Here is a 15,871-nt window from a genome sequence, read left to right as displayed (position 1 = left end):
CGATTCTTATGAATCAAGCTTGAATTCAATGTCTAGGTGTCCCAGGTTGCCGATGACGAGGTTCACATAGTGCGTTTCATAGTTTTCGGTATCCAGGTGTATTAATACCTTGAATTCGATGTCCACGTGTTCCAGGTTGCTGATGTCGGGTTCCAGATAGTGCGCTCTATAGTTTTCGGTGTCCAGGTATAATAATACGTTGAATTCGATGTCTAGGTGTCCCACGTTTCCGATGACGAGGTCCACATAGTGCGCTCCGTAGTTTTCGGTGTCTACGTGTATTAATACCTCGAATTCGATATCTACGTGTCCTACATTCAGATTTAAAGTTATTAATACACCTAGACACCAAAAACTACAAAGCGCACTATGTGGACCTCGTCATCGGCAACCTGGGACACGTAGACATCGAATTCGAGGTATTATTACATCTAGACACCGAAAACTACGGAGCGCGCTATCTGGACCTCGTCATCAGCAACCTGAGACACCTAGACATCAATTTTAAGATATTAATACACGTAGACACCGACAACTACGGAGCGCACTATGTGGACCTCGTCATCGGCAACCTGGGACACCTAGACATCGAATTCAAGGTATTAATACACGTAGACACCGAAAACTACGGAGCTCACTATCTAGACATTGTCATCGGCAACCTGGGACACCTAGACATTGCATTCAACGTATTATTACACCTGGGCATCGATCATGTATTTTCACGTGAAACTTTTCACTTTTCATTTTTCACTTTTCACTTTTCATTTTTCACTCATCCAGATTTCTCGTGAAACTTTTCACGTATAGCGATCATGTAATGTAGCTTGGATGCGTGGAAAGTGAAATCAGTACAGCACTGCATATACGACAAACCGCAAAATAATATCAAGAGACACGGTAGTGTCTCGCGCCAAGTACACGCGGAGCGAGACCGACCGTGACTCTTTTACGCGACGCGACGGGTTGCGAGTACCCGAGATGTTGAGATCTCGATAACGAGTGAACGGATCAAGTTCTAAGTAGGCTTGATCGATAGCTTGGGGTCCAATTAGGGGGGGGTTTCTCTCATAATATTCCGCTACGTGCCCTACGAGCGGAGATATTGCGACGCAAAGTCCAAATGGGAAAATTTATTTTTAAGATACTTCTACTTCTAACGCCGACTTATATGATGACGTCATAATCAGAAACGTCACTTTCACTTTTTCGACGCTGGCGGCGCAGGTATCGCCAGTTTCGATATCGCGCGCGTATTTCGAAATTAGGTCGATAGACTTATCGGTCAGGAGGAAGATTTCTATTTAGGTAAATTAGGTAATATATAATATATATTGAGTCAACGGAAAAGAAGGTTCTCTACGCTTGGCAGAAAGTGCCGCTAGGGAATTTTTAAGTCGATTCTTATGAATCAAGCTTGATATAATATATATTAAGTCAACGGAAAAGAAGGTTCTCTACGCTTGGCAGAAAGTGCCGCTAGGGAATTTTTAAGTCGATTCTTATGAATCAAGCTTGAATTCGATGTCTAGGTATCCCAGGTTGCCGATGACGAGGTCCAGATAGTGCGCTTCATAGTTTTCGGTGTCCAGGTGTAATAATACGTTGAATTCGATGTCTACGTGTCCCAGGTTGCCGATGACGAGGTCCACATAGTGCGCTCCGTAGTTTTCGGTGTCTACGTGTATTAATACCTTGAATTCGATGTTCACGTGTCCCAGGTTGCCGATGACGGGATCCAGATAGTGCGCTTCATAGTTTTCGGTGTCCATGTGTAATCGTACGTTGAATTCAATGTCTAGGTGTCCCAGGTTGCCGATGACGAGGTCCACATAGTGCGCTCCGTAGTTTTCGGTGTCTACGTGTATTAATATCTTGAATTCGATGTCCACGTGTCCCAGGTTGCCGATGACGGGATCCAGATAGTGCGCTTCATAGTTTTCGGTGTCCAGGTGTAATCGTACGTTGAATTCGATGTCTAAATGTCCCAGGTTGCCGATGACGAGATCCACATAGTGCGCTCCGGTGTCGGTGTCTACGTGCATTAATATCTTGAAATTGATGTCTAGGTGTCTCAGGTTGTTGATGACGAGGTCCACATAGTGCGCTTTGTAGTTTTTGGTGTCTAGGTGTATTAATAACTTTAAATCTGAATGTAGGACACATAGATATCGAATTCGAGGTATTAATACACCTGGATACCGAAAACTATGAAGCGCACTATGTAAACCTCGTCATCGGCAACCTGGGACACCTAGACATCGAATTCAAGCTTGATTCATAAGAATCGACTTAAAAATTCCCTAGCGGCAGAATCAAGAGACACGGTAGTGTCTCGCGCCAAGTACACGCGGAGCGAGACCGTGTGATGACTCTTTTACGCGACGCGACGGGTTGCGAGTACTCGAGATGTTGAGATTCTCGATAACGAGTGAACGGATCAAGTTCTAAGTAGGCTTGATCGATAGCTTGGGGTCCAATTAGGGGGGGGTTTCTCTTATAATATTCTGCTACGTGCCCTACGAGCGGAGATATTGCGACGCAAAGTCCAAATGTGAAAATTTTTTATTAAGATACGTCGTCGTCGTCTACGTCGACCGCTCTTTATAACATACATGTAACAAACAGAGAACGTCACTTTCACTTTTTCGACACTGGCGGCTAGCGGCGTTAGTATCGCAGTGCAGTGCAGTGCAGATAGTGCGTTCGTATCCTGTCAGTCAGTTCATCATCTGATCAGTTAACTGCAGTTAACCTATCTCGATCGATCGAGAGACACGGTAGTACGCGCGGAGCGAGACCGACCGTGTGACTCTTTATTACGCGTCGCGAGGTAAGGTGCGACAACGCGCGCATACGCGCGTACGCGAAACGGCAGTAACACCGTAATCGTGCCGGCGATATACTGAATTGAATTGCTTCGTGCTTATCTGGAGATTTCGTATCCCTACATTGGGTGCGTTCAGCCGATACTCCGCTAGCCTAGCAATCGTGAGCAGTCGCTCGTTTTCGCTCGTTTCCTCTCCTTTGACCCAATGGATTAAAAGGAGAGGAAACGAGCGACTGCTCACGATTGCTAGGCTAGCGGAGTATCGGCTGAACGCACCCATCGTGTTACCATCGCTGCCGGAAAAGAAGGTTCTCTACGCTTGGCAGAAAGTGACGACTGACACGTTCGATCCCGACTTCGTTGATCGCAGAAGAGCTGAACTCGAGGTACGTTTCCGATTAGCAATTATAAAAGTATCGTGCGATGAATGTTGTACCCAATTATAACCTCAAATGAAGTTGTGCACGTTGCTGAAAGATATATATATATATATATCTTGATATATAGGCTACGGTCAACGTGATACAAATGCTCTGGAGCGTTCTTCTTCTCCTTCTTTCTTCATTGAAAGAAAAGAGAAGAGGAATGCTTCGAAGCATTTGTAGTGTCACGTTGACCTTAGCCATAATATCATCATATTAATACATTATTTTATTTTTAGACGTAGCTGTTGATGAAAGAGAATTAGATGGTGACTTAATTTTGGGAGATATAGCTCAAGGATTGCCATTTAAAGCTGGTACGTTTGATGGGGCTGTCAGTATTTCTGCGCTTGTGGTTGTGCTATGCAAGCAAAACTTTGCACAATCCTACAAAACGTTTATATCGTTTCTCATCAACGTTGTATGCATGTCTGTCAAGAAGCGCAAGAGCAGTGTTACAATTCTATCCAGAGAACGGTGAACAGGTTGTTGATATATATATATATATATATCTTGATATATAGGCTACGGTCAACGTGATACAAATGCTCTGGAGCGTTCTTCTTCTCCTTCTTTCTTCATTGAAAGAAAAGAGAAGAGGAATGCTTCGAAGCATTTGTAGTGTCACGTTGACCGTAGCCATAATATCATATTAATACATTATTTTATTTTTAGATATATGTCAAGGATTGCCATTTAAAGCTGGTACGTTTGATGGGGCTGTCAGTATTTCTGCGCTTGTGGTTGTGCTATGCAAGCAAAACTCTGCACAATCCTACAAAACGTTTATATCGTTTCTTATCAACGTTGTATGCATGTCTGTCAAGAAGCGCAAGAGCAGTGTTACAATTCTATCCAGAGAACGGTGAACAGGTTGTTGATATATATATATCTTGATATATAGGCTACGGTCAACGTGATACAAATGCTCTGGAGCGTTCTTCTTCTCCTTCTTTCTTCATTGAAAGAAAAGAGAAGAGGAATGCTTCGAAGCATTTGTAGTGTCACGTTGACCGTAGCCATAATATCATATTAATACATTATTTTATTTTTAGATATAGGTCAAGGATTGCCATTTAAAACTGGTACGTTTGATGGGGCTGTCAGTATTTCTGCGCTTGTGGTTGTGCTATGCAAGCAAAACTTTGCACAATCCTACAAAACGTTTATATCGTTTCTTATCAACGTTGTATGCATGTCTGTCAAGAAGCGCAAGAGCAGTGTTACAATTCTATCCAGAGAACGGTGAACAGGTTGTTGATATATATATATATATATCTTGATATATAGGCTACGGTCAACGTGATACAAATGCTCTGGAGCGTTCTTCTTCTCCTTCTTTCTTCATTGAAAGAAAAGAGAAGAGGAATGCTTCGAAGCATTTGTAGTGTCACGTTGACCGTAGCCATTATATCATATTAATACATTATTTTATTTTTAGATATAGGTCAAGGATTGCCATTTAAAGCTGGTACGTTTGATGGGGCTGTCAGTATTTCTGCGCTTGTGGTTGTGCTATGCAAGCAAAACTTTGCACAATCCTACAAAACGTTTATATCGTTTCTTATCAACGTTGTATGCATGTCTGTCAAGAAGCGCAAGAGCAGTGTTACAATTCTATCCAGAGAACGGTGAACAGGTTGTTGATATATATATATATATATCTTGATATATAGGCTACGGTCAACGTGATACAAATGCTCTGGAGCGTTCTTCTTCTCCTTCTTTCTTCATTGAAAGAAAAGAGAAGAGGAATGCTTCGAAGCATTTGTAGTGTCACGTTGACCGTAGCCATAATATCATATTAATACATTATTTTATTTTTAGACGTAGCTGTTGATGAAAGAGAATTAGATGGTGACTTAATTTCGGGAGATATAGGTCAAGGATTGCCATTTAAAGCTGGTATTATTGGAACCACGAGAGTCGCGTGGCAAACGGGAAAAGAAAACCGAGGACAGTAAACCAAGCAGCGGAAAAATATCCCTATTCGACTTTCTCGAGGATAAATTACCTGTACAACCTGAGAGTGTCGAAACAACTAATTTGTCTCAAAACAGCTACATACAAATTAATAAAAGTAATCAAGATCGTTTTGAATCAAGAGGATTTGATAATATATATATATATATATATATATATATATATGTAGGTCCGGAAGTATGTTCCGGGACTTTTATTTTTTTACATCGGTATATTCCAGGACATTTGGCAGTTTCCAGGACTGTCCTGGAAAAAATTCATGTCCTACGGCACGTTTCGGGACAATTTTTTGAATCTGATTACATATATATGCGTTATATTCCAGGACTGTACATTTCAAAAAACGTAAACAGTCCCGGAACATACCTCTAGACCTACATATATATATATATATATATATATATATATATATATATATTATATAGAGACATTATATAGAGATTATATAGAGACAAAGATTATAAGAGATACAAATTTTTTATTAATTATATAGAGACATTATTATATATAGATATTATACAGAGACATTATATAGAGACATTATATAGAGATTATATAGAGACAAAGATTAAATCCTGTTGCTCTCAACGTCTGCCTCTGCCTCGTCTACCCCAATGGTAATTGGGTGATGACAATTTATATAAGAAGGCCATGAACCTTTCTTCTTGGCGTCGTATCCCCGCGGCTCTGCCTTTTGGTCTGCGAACTGTAAAATAATAAAATTGTATAAGAAATTTTATGAATTAAATACATATAATATAAATTAAATTTTTTATATATTGTAATTATGTGAAATTATGTGAAATATATATTGAAAAGACAGTACTTACCATTTGTACTTTCGCGATTTCTCTCACAATCAGTATGAAAATGTGGTTTCGTTGGCTCCTGCCTCTTTTCAGAGGACAATACGGCCAGTATTTGCCACTGTTTGTTATACAAAGTCTGGAATGAAATCGGCGACGATGGCGGGTAAAGTGTTTAAAAGCGTGGAATACCCTTATAGGGTAGAGAGCCTTTCAGACTATATTCGAAAACTTCACTCTGGCCTAGTTTATATTGATCACTTGATACGCGTATTAAATAGTAAATAACTAGTAAATTAGTTTGATTATTGGTTTGATACGCGTATCAAGAGATCGGTGTAAACTAGGTCATTCGAATACACACCAGCGTCGTTCTGGAGCCTTATTCTCGAATCGTTTTCATGAAACTCGCATGCGAAATTCAATGTTTTTCAAATAGAAAGTCGCACACGAAAATCATTAGGGCAGGCTCGAGAATACGGTCCCTGTCCTTGTTCAATTTTTAGTAACAAGATAAAGCGATGCGGTGTGCACTCGAATATAGTTTTTGAATGCAGCCCTAAAGGCTCTATCTATACACGCCGATAACGTCGCCGCCGATCATGTCACCATCGATCACGTTGCTGTCGATCACGTCGCCTATCACGTCGTCGTTGATTACATTATTCGTGGTTGTTGCGTTCCGCGTACGCGTTACCGGTTCCTACGCTTTGTTGACAAATACATTGTGGGATTAATAGCAGAGAAGAATTCTCTCTGTTGTTATTATTAATAGTATTTCGTCGTTGTTCGTGGCTCATAAGCTATTTCGCAAATAGCTTACAATCTCATCATATCTGTGAGTGAAGGTTATATTGTCGATATATTGCGATATCTCTGAGACAATATCTTCATTATACAAGTATGTGTAGAGAAAGGACATTTTGGATTGAATTTGATGATGGAAAAATTATAGAAAATAAACGATGGCCTACAGGTGCTAAAGGTATTTATATATTATTTTTTTGGAAAAAGTTGGTAAGAAATAATTTATACAAGCAACGTAATATACATGCATATTTTACATAAAAGCAATGTCCGGCAATGTGTATATATATATATTTACAACTTCAGACACATTTCTTTATAAGGTGTAATTTTTTTCTGTTAAGATTAAGATGCGTAACACTACAAAAAGGCGTGATATCCGTACAAAATTACCTTTTTAAAAAAAAAGGTAAAAAAATGCGCCAAGTACACGCATAGTAGTACATATGTATTATGTTGTTACCTCGAAAAAAACAAAGTGGTAGTATTATACCTCGAAATAACACCCTGTACATACTGTTTATACAATGCGTAATACTACAAAAAGGCGTGATATCAGTACAAAATTACCTTTTTTAAAAAAAAGGTAAAGAAAGGCGCCAAGTACACGCATAGTAGTGTATATGTTGTTACCTCGAAAAAAAAAAAACAGTGGTAGTATTATACCTTAAAAAAATCTAAGTAACAAGTGGTAGACGAAATCTTTGTATCTTGAAAAATCTCGAAAAAACCTAAACAGTAGTATCTTCACCTCGAAAAAAAACAAAGTAGTAGTATTATACCTCGAAAAAACCTAAGTAACAAGTGGTGGACGTAATCTTTGTATCTCCAAAAATCTCGAAAAAACCTAAACAGTAGTATCTTCACCTCGAAAAAAAACAAAGTAGTAGTATTATACCTCGAAAAAACCTAAGTAACAAGTGGTGGACGTAATCTTTGTATCTCCAAAAATCTCGAAAAAACCTAAGCAGTATTATTTTATTTCCAAAAAATTATTACTCAAGTGATACACATCACAAAATTACGTTACCTTATCAAAAAATGAGTCGCGCTTCAAGTGATCTATTATTACAATTACAAAAAAGAAATGATATCTCTTTTTAAATTACAGCGCCAATTACAGAGAACATATATTTTTCGAGATACAAAGATTACGTCTACCACTTGTTACTTAGGTTTTTTCGAGGTATAATATATTACTACTGCTTTTCTTCGATTAGAATAAAAAATTGAATCATGAAGAATTACACAGAGGTAACAGTACAAAATACAAATATTTTATTAAAATATTTAAACCCAACAAGGGAATACAAGGTATTTAAATACAAAGTTTATATATGTATTTTAAAAGATTTAATCGCATCCCAAAGAATTACAGAGGTAACAGTACAAAAAATAAAAATATTTTATTAAAATACATAAATTTTTCTTGTCAAAAAACTTGGCGCTGCTAGAGAGAGAGAGAAAGAGAGAGAGAGAGAGAGAGACCTTTTACAAATGTAGATATTACTTATTCTATACTTATTCTATACTTAATTCTAATCGCTTTAAAAATCTAAACTTATCCTAACTTATCCTATACTTAGTAATAAACCGCATTATTCACCGTCACACACACACACACACACACACACACACACACACACATCGCCCACACCCACTCGCTCGCACATACACACCAGGCTGACCTAATTTTGAGGTCTAGCAGCGCCAAGTTTTTTGACAAGAAAAATTTATGTATTTTAATAAAATATTTTTATTTTTTGTACTGTTACCTCTGTAATTCTTTGGGATGCGATTAAATCTTTTAAAATACATATATAAACTTTGTATTTAAATACCTTGTATTCCCTTGTTGGGTTTAAATATTTTAATAAAATATTTGTATTTTGTACTGTTACCTCTGTGTAATTCTTCATGATTCAATTTTTTATTCTAATCGAAGAAAAGCAGTAGTAATATTATACCTCGAAAAAACCTAAGTAACAAGTGGTAGACGTAATCTTTGTATCTCGAAAAATATATGTTCTCTGTAATTGGCGCTGTAATTTAAAAAGAGATATCATTTCTTTTTTGTAATTGTAATAATAGATCACTTGAAGCGCGACTCATTTTTTGATAAGGTAACGTAATTTTGTGATGTGTATCACTTGAGTAATAATTTTTTGGAAATAAAAATAATACTGCTTAGGTTTTTTCGAGATTTTTGGAGATACAAAGATTACGTCCACCACTTGTTACTTAGGTTTTTTCGAGGTATAATACTACTACTTTGTTTTTTTTCGAGGTGAAGATACTACTGTTTAGGTTTTTTCGAGATTTTTGGAGATACAAAGATTACGTCCACCACTTGTTACTTAGGTTTTTTCGAGGTATAATACTACTACTTTGTTTTTTTTCGAGGTGAAGATACTACTGTTTAGGTTTTTTCGATAACCTATAACTTGACAGACAAAAATATAAAACATGAATGTGACTATGAAACAAAAGGAAATGTTGTTAAATTATTTAAAACGCAATCCCGAATTAGTGACGGGAAGAATAGACAGAAAAACCGAGAGTCGATTACATTTGGTAAATTAAAAGTATTATTACATGTATTATTGAAAATGTTAAATAAATAATTATTTTTTACAAAATATTTTTAGGCTAAATTGTGGGATGAAATTGCACAAGGCATCAATACAATTCTCGAAGGTCCTCAAAAAAGTGGTAAAGAATGGGCAAAGGTTATATAATTTTATTTTTATTATTTAGTTTTATAATATTAAAGGTGATTTTTAACGTGCTTCTAGTATAAGCAACCAAAGTGTACCAAATTGCACCAATACCAATAGCAACTACTGATGGCAACTTTAATATATGTACCAAATAATTGCCAAAAATTGTCTTAAATAATACATTTATTTATTATTAACTATAAAAAAATTTTGTTAATATAGACATGAAAAGACATAAAGAGTTATATATTGAAAAAAGAAGCAAAAAGACGCAGTCATGTGCAAGGGACTGGTGGTGGTCCGCCTTTAAAAATAGCTTTTTCAAACTTTGAAGAGGAAGTTTTGGAATTGTTGACACCAGAGGCAGCTGGTATGGAAAACATTCCAGAAGGTGGAATTAACATGGAAGAAAATCCTATTTTAGAACAAACAATACAAGATGCGGAAAATACTGAAACAATTAATAGAACAAGACGTGCACATGATAACTGAGGAAGATAATGGAAATATAGAAAATGCTGAAAATATACCACCACATAATAATATAGAGAAACGAAGAAAAGTTAATACAAAAATAAAGAATACAACAGGAGGTAACTTATGTAATAAAAATAATCTTACATATTAATATATGCAAAATTACTAATACATCTAAGGATCAGTTTTATCAACGTCGGTTAACTGTAACCTTCGGTTAAACTTACTCTTCGCGTCTATTTCTAATATCCATTTCTATCAACGCAGGTTAATTTTAATCTTGGTTTAACCTACCTGTCATCCTTTTCCTAGTTCTAAAAGTTAGAAAAAGATAGAAAGTAAGTTAAACCGAGATTAAAGTTATTCTACATTGGTAGAAATCGGCATAAGGGAACAGTTAGAAAAAGATAAAGAGTGAGTTTAACCGAAGGTTACAGTTAATCAACGTTGGTGTAATTGGCCCTGATACATCTTAATAATAAATTTTTTCATAGAATATTTACTTTAAAATTATAGGAAACTCAATGCAAAAAATATCATATAACATGTTAGAACTACAAGAAGTAAAAGTAAAACTAAAAAAAAAGGAAGTAAAACTTAAGAAAAAGGCATTAAAAGTGCAAAAGAATATTTTATCCGAACTAATAGAGATAAAAGCAGCTTTAAAATCATGGGCTGCAACTGAGACTATAATATGAAAAATAGATTCCAAAATATTAATACAAATAAGAACTTAATTGACATTAAATATTTTTTTGCATAGTTTAGTTTACACAGTTTAAACACGTTCATATAGTTTATGCACGAAAAAATATTAATTTTATATTTGATTTTCTTTATTTTATAATTTTTATTTTATTTTGTTTGTTTGAGTTACGTGATACATAAATAAAACTGTGATACTTCTTTCTGTAATACATGAGTATTTCTTTGTGTAATACATAAAATATAAAATAAAATTAAGTTTTTTATGCAAAATATCTTTGAATTATTGTTTCTCGCACTATATTTCCTCTTACACGCATATTTCCATAGATATTGTCTTCTACTTCAATATCATCCTCTTCAATCTCTTCTCTATATATTTCACCATCTGCAATGTTATAATGTTTGGCAATATTATGCAGTACACAAGCCGCATTTACTATAAGTGCTGAAATAAAGATAATAAATTTCTACAGTAATTTTAAACATATTTTTTATATATCTATATAAAATACAAATTACATTACCTGCAAATTCTGGAGAATAATGTAAACCTCTTTCTTTACGTAAGCATCTCCAACGCCCTTTCAATACTCCTATTGTTCTCTCCACGCAACATCGTGCTGTAGCATGAGCATCTGTGTATAACGCACCTGGAGACCTTGGTGGTTGATTTAATTTTGGAGTCATTAAATATGGTAACAATGGATAGCCAGAATCTCCTAAAACAGAAAGCATAAGTTCAAAAATTAAAAATACTAACATCAATTTTAGTAAAATATAAAGTTCAGATTTATAGAAAATTATTTAAACATATATATATATATATATATTATAAGAGCCTCACCTAACAACCATAAATTTCTTCTTCCATTTTCATACTGGTTTAACATGTGTCTTGATAACCGAGACGAACTCCATACTCTGGCATCGTGTGTCCGACCTCCATGATTCGCCACTACTGCTAATATTCTGCCATTATAATCACTAACCTAAAGTATAACATAAAGTATAACTTAATAAGAAATGCTTTTAATATTTATATTTATATCTCAAGTAAAGAATATCGGGTTTTGCTCTGTCCTCTATTACATAAGAGATATACAAATCTTTCCAATTATCAAATTACATTGTTACGGCCCTGTATGTTATGCTACGATGAAATGCTGCTCGTTGTAGTAGAGAGAAAGATCACCTCTCCTATTACAAATAATCTACTATTAAATTTTTACTTACTATCATGACATTTAACGAATGGTATAATTTTCTATTTATATATAAATGTTCTCTTCTTTTAACAGGTGGCCAAATTGCTATGTGTGTTCCATCAACGGCTCCTATTACACCTGGGAAATTGGTATTAATCCAGAATCTGAAATATGATTGTGTATCTTAATGTTTTGTAATATGAAAAATTTCTTAAGTTGCAAATGTTCTTATATTTTAATAAAAATTGGATAAAAGGAATCAAAAAACTATTTTTTAATGTTTTACAACTGGAGAAAATAATAGTTTAATTGACTCACTGTTGCTGGATTATCTCAATCTCATTAGCTTGCACAGGAAATTTGATCCATTGTGGTATAATGACATTTATTGCATTTATAATTTCATGTATTGCACCACTAATAGATGCCTGGCACATACAGCTTAGAAAATCTTGTCCAACTCTTCTTTGATAGGACCCTGAACTTAAAAAATTTAACGTTGCTAGAACCTTTACAATTAAAAAAACAATAATTAAGATATATTTACAATAGCTTACATATAACTATTATAATTTGCAACATGTAAGCAGTATATTTTGATATAATACATATTTATCTTTAACTTGATCATTATTTTACCTTTAATTCCAATGGAATCGCTGTTGGTCTTACAGCTTCTTGCACATAAGGTTGTATGTTTATGCATAATGCCAACACAGCATCTTTTGAAAGCCTGTGCATTAAATATTTTTAATATATATATTTATATTCACAATATATTTACACTGTTACATAAAATAAAATAAACAAGATATATAATAAATAAGATACAATAAATTCAAAGTTCTACGTATAAAAATTATTTTTACTTTAAAATATATAAATTATTATATTTATGTAATTTATCTTTATACTTTTCTTCATGTTTTTATTTTTAATATTTAATCTTGTTAAAGTATTTTTTTACCTACCGATATAAAGAAAGAAATTGTGATTCTGGAATTTCAAAAGGGTTAACTGCATCTCGCAGTTGTCTTCTCTGTATTCTTAATAAATTCTTTTCTTCCTCATTAGCCATTTGCAAAACCCACCATACTGCAGCCATATTATAATTATGCATAAAAATATTATTAAAACGATATAACTATACTATTATAATTGTATGTTGATGAATGCTAACAAGAATGTATATATATACATATGTACCGTACCACATTTATTCTTATTCCGAAGTACATTTATTAATTCCCTAGATTTCCGCCTTTCCGCCACCAAGTTTCATGGCGAAAAAGTTCACGTGAAAAGTTTCATATTTCCGCGGTTGGGAGAGGTACATGATCGCGCGAAATCATAGAGTTCACGTGAAACTTTTCACTTTTCACGTTTCCACCCTAGGGGAAAAGTACATGATCGCTGCCCTGGACACCGAAAACTACGAAGCGCACTATGTGGACCTCGTCATCGCCAACCTGGGACACCTACACATCGAATTCAACGTACGATTACACCTGGACACCGAAAACTATGAAGCGCACTATCTAGATCCCGTCATCAGCAACTTGGGACACGTGGACATCAAATTCAAGGTATTAATACACGTAAACACCAAAAACTACGGAGCGCACTATGTGGACCTCGTTATCGGCAACCTGGGACACGTAGACATCGAATTCAACGTATTATTACACCTGGACACCGAAAACTATGAAGCGCACTATCTGGACCTCATCATCGGCAACCTGGGATACCTAGACATCGAATTCAAGCTTGATTCATAAGAATCGACTTAAAAATTCCCTAGCGGCACTTTCTGCCAAGCATAGAGAACCTTCTTTTCCGTTGACTTTAATATATATTATATCAAGCTTGATTCATAAGAATCGACTTAAAAATTCCCTAGCGGCACTTTCTGCCAAGCGTAGAGAACCTTCTTTTCCGTTGACTCAATATATATTATATATTACCTAATTTACCTAAATAGAAATCTTCCTCCTGACCGATAAGTCTATCGACTTAATTTCGAAATACGCGCGCGATATCGAAACTGGCGATACCTGCGCCGCGCCGCCAGTGTCGAAAAAGTGAAAGTAACGTTTCTGATTATGACGTCATCATACAAGAACGTCGGCGTTAGAAGTATACGTATCTTAAAAATAAATTTTCACATTTGGACTTTGCGTCGCAATATCTCCGCTCGTAGGGCACGTAGCGGAATATTATGAGAGAAAACCCCCCCCCCCTAATTGGACCCCAAGCTATCGATCAAGCCTACTTAGAACTTGATCCGTTCACTCGTTATCGAGATCTTAACATCTCGGGTACTCGCAACCCGTCGCGTCGCGTAAAAGAGTCACGGTCGGTCTCGCTCCGCGTGTACTTGGCGCGAGACACTACCGTGTCTCTTGATTTCTTATTTCTTATTCTTTGTCATTCTACTATGTTGCGCACCTCTGTATATAGTAGCCCTGTTATTGGTTGTAAAACTGTTGGGCTTCAGTAATAAAAATAAATAAATAAATAAATAAATAGTTCACAGCATTTTTCACAGTGAATTTTACGTTTTAAAATATGAACAATTGAACCAGCTGTATGTTTAATGATTTCTTCTGTGTATTCAGAAGAATACCAAAATTCACTTTCAATGTTATAATTATGTTCAAAGATATGATATTTATTATTTTGCAGAAAATCATTAATTTGAGTGGAAGTAAATTTTACTTTACAAGGAGTTTCTTCTCTTTTTTTTTCTAAAATCAGATACTGTATTATCTGAAATAATTTTTGAATTTTTATTATTGATATTTGTAAAATTTTCTGCAGAAATCAGTAATGTTTCATCTAACGGAGAACAATTTGCAGAAGAAGAAATCATGATATTCAATTTGTTGTTCAATAATATACGCAGATAAATACTGAGTTGTAGTCGGATTATTATTATGTCCATTCATTCTTCTTATTAATGAAAAAAACATTTCGACGTGGTCCTGTGATAGTTTATAACTTAACATATATTCAATAATGTTATTTTCTATTAAATAATTAGCAAGATTGTAGACGTTTTTCAAACAAATAATAAAACCCACAAAACCTGTCTTTACAGAATCACTGTGAACGACTGCTTTACGTATAGTACCAGACTTTGCATCTATATTACTGACAGAATTTTCTTTGTTTGATTTTTTTCATTTTTACATTAATTTCTAATTGTTCAATATACTTAACGTATTCTTCAACTTTTTTTTTTAGTTCTGGTAAAGAATCTTTAGTTATGCTCATTCGGCCTGGTGTTTTGCAAAATTTATTTCGAGCATTCAATATGTCAAATATATCATTGAAGTTTTTGCAAAATGTCGCTGTTGAAGAAGCGTTTACAAAATTCGGATTTTTTAGATCAAATTCAAGGAATCTTAAAGCAGCTGAAACACTATTGCTTAAAACTTGAGCAGCCAAGAATACCTTCATCTTTTCTTTGTAAAAATTTACGTGCCTATTTCGAATTTTGCAAGCACAATGTAACTTCTCACTCTCTTGTATGTTATGCAATTTTTTAATGAATTTCCAGCGTATATATTCGTTGTTATTATAAATAATTGGACCTTTTGTAGCAAAATAATTTCGAACAAGTTTAAGACAATGACAAGGATCATAAAAAATATAAACAAGTTGTAAATTTCCTGGATGTTCAAAATATGGCTTAAAATTATCTTTATCTTTATAATTTAGATTAGCGCCTAATAGTTCGCATGCCGTTTTATGGGCTTTATCACCGTCAAATGTTACACTGACTACATTAATACTTTTTTCATTAGTTTTATTAATAAATCTTTTAAAAGAATCGATTTTTCTACGCCATTCAAAGAATTAATCAAGTATAATGGGCTACTGGAGTTTTAAATCCGCCATTTATATTAAC

At 34.8% G+C, this 15,871-nt stretch overlaps 2 protein-coding genes and 2 long non-coding RNA genes across 25 annotated transcripts; 3 read left to right on the top strand and 1 right to left on the bottom strand.

Annotated features, from left to right (window-relative positions):
* The first annotated feature begins 2,567 nt into the window (after positions 1–2,567).
* LOC139824694 (uncharacterized) lies at positions 2,568–5,650 on the top strand. 19 transcript variants are annotated; one of them, XM_071797220.1, is made up of 7 exons: positions 2,569–2,833; positions 3,139–3,216; positions 3,492–3,737; positions 3,928–4,125; positions 4,314–4,505; positions 4,700–4,891; positions 5,134–5,650. In XM_071797220.1, exons 3-7 carry the CDS (start codon positions 3,579–3,581, stop codon positions 5,605–5,607), a joined length of 1,215 nt encoding a protein of 404 aa, XP_071653321.1. In that variant the 5' UTR covers positions 2,569–2,833; positions 3,139–3,216; positions 3,492–3,578; the 3' UTR covers positions 5,608–5,650. The 19 variants fall into 19 exon arrangements, 11 of the variants coding, with proteins under 11 accessions (XP_071653323.1, XP_071653321.1, XP_071653320.1 ...); XM_071797219.1 differs by having other exon boundaries at positions 3,136–3,216; XM_071797223.1 differs by having other exon boundaries at positions 2,592–3,216; positions 3,492–3,569; positions 3,692–3,737.
* Positions 5,651–6,187: 537 nt separating this feature from the next.
* On the top strand, positions 6,188–7,627 carry LOC139824698 (uncharacterized). Its single transcript, XR_011735242.1, has 2 exons — positions 6,188–7,026; positions 7,193–7,627. It is a non-coding gene; the product is annotated as an uncharacterized lncRNA (long non-coding RNA).
* A 1,214-nt stretch (positions 7,628–8,841) lies between these two features.
* Positions 8,842–10,763, top strand: LOC139824697 (uncharacterized). Its single transcript, XR_011735241.1, has 3 exons — positions 8,842–9,422; positions 9,497–10,161; positions 10,562–10,763. It is a non-coding gene; the product is annotated as an uncharacterized lncRNA (long non-coding RNA).
* Positions 10,764–10,875: 112 nt separating this feature from the next.
* Positions 10,876–15,865, bottom strand: LOC139824695 (putative nuclease HARBI1). 4 transcript variants are annotated; one of them, XM_071797230.1, is made up of 8 exons: positions 13,170–15,865; positions 12,930–13,053; positions 12,598–12,691; positions 12,277–12,467; positions 11,987–12,122; positions 11,598–11,742; positions 11,278–11,472; positions 10,876–11,198 (listed from the first exon to the last, which is right to left on the bottom strand). In XM_071797230.1, the coding sequence occupies exons 2-8, from the start codon at positions 13,034–13,036 to the stop codon at positions 11,014–11,016; spliced, it is 1,053 nt and encodes a 350-aa protein (XP_071653331.1). In that variant the 5' UTR covers positions 13,037–13,053; positions 13,170–15,865; the 3' UTR covers positions 10,876–11,013. The 4 variants fall into 4 exon arrangements, with proteins under 4 accessions (XP_071653331.1, XP_071653330.1, XP_071653332.1 ...); XM_071797229.1 differs by having other exon boundaries at positions 12,930–15,865; XM_071797231.1 differs by having other exon boundaries at positions 10,876–11,138; positions 12,930–15,865.
* Positions 15,866–15,871: the final 6 nt, after the last annotated feature.

The sequence above is a fragment of the Temnothorax longispinosus genome, unplaced genomic scaffold, assembly GCF_030848805.1.
Source record: "Temnothorax longispinosus isolate EJ_2023e unplaced genomic scaffold, Tlon_JGU_v1 HiC_scaffold_52, whole genome shotgun sequence".
NCBI lineage: Eukaryota > Metazoa > Arthropoda > Insecta > Hymenoptera > Formicidae > Temnothorax > Temnothorax longispinosus.
Note: the sequence above shows the minus strand (reverse complement) of the source record. Positions and strands in the feature narration are given on the sequence as shown.

Excerpts from the sequence above, each read along its gene's own strand:
- LOC139824694 (XM_071797220.1), top strand. The coding sequence starts at position 3,579 with ATGGGGCTGTCAGTATTTCTGCGCTTGTGGTTGTGCTATGCAAGCAAA. Across the intron at positions 4,126-4,313 it reads ATCCAGAGAACGGTGAACAG|GTCAAGGATTGCCATTTAAA; the intron begins GTTGTTGATATA and ends TTTTAGATATAG. Across the intron at positions 4,892-5,133 it reads ATCCAGAGAACGGTGAACAG|GTCAAGGATTGCCATTTAAA; the intron begins GTTGTTGATATA and ends CGGGAGATATAG.
- LOC139824695 (XM_071797229.1), bottom strand. The coding sequence starts at position 13,078 with ATGCATAATTATAATATGGCTGCAGTATGGTGGGTTTTGCAAATGGCT. Across the intron at positions 12,123-12,276 it reads ATTGAGATAATCCAGCAACA|ATTCTGGATTAATACCAATT; the intron begins GTGAGTCAATTA and ends ATCATATTTCAG. Across the intron at positions 11,199-11,277 it reads TTATTCTCCAGAATTTGCAG|CACTTATAGTAAATGCGGCT; the intron begins GTAATGTAATTT and ends TCTTTATTTCAG.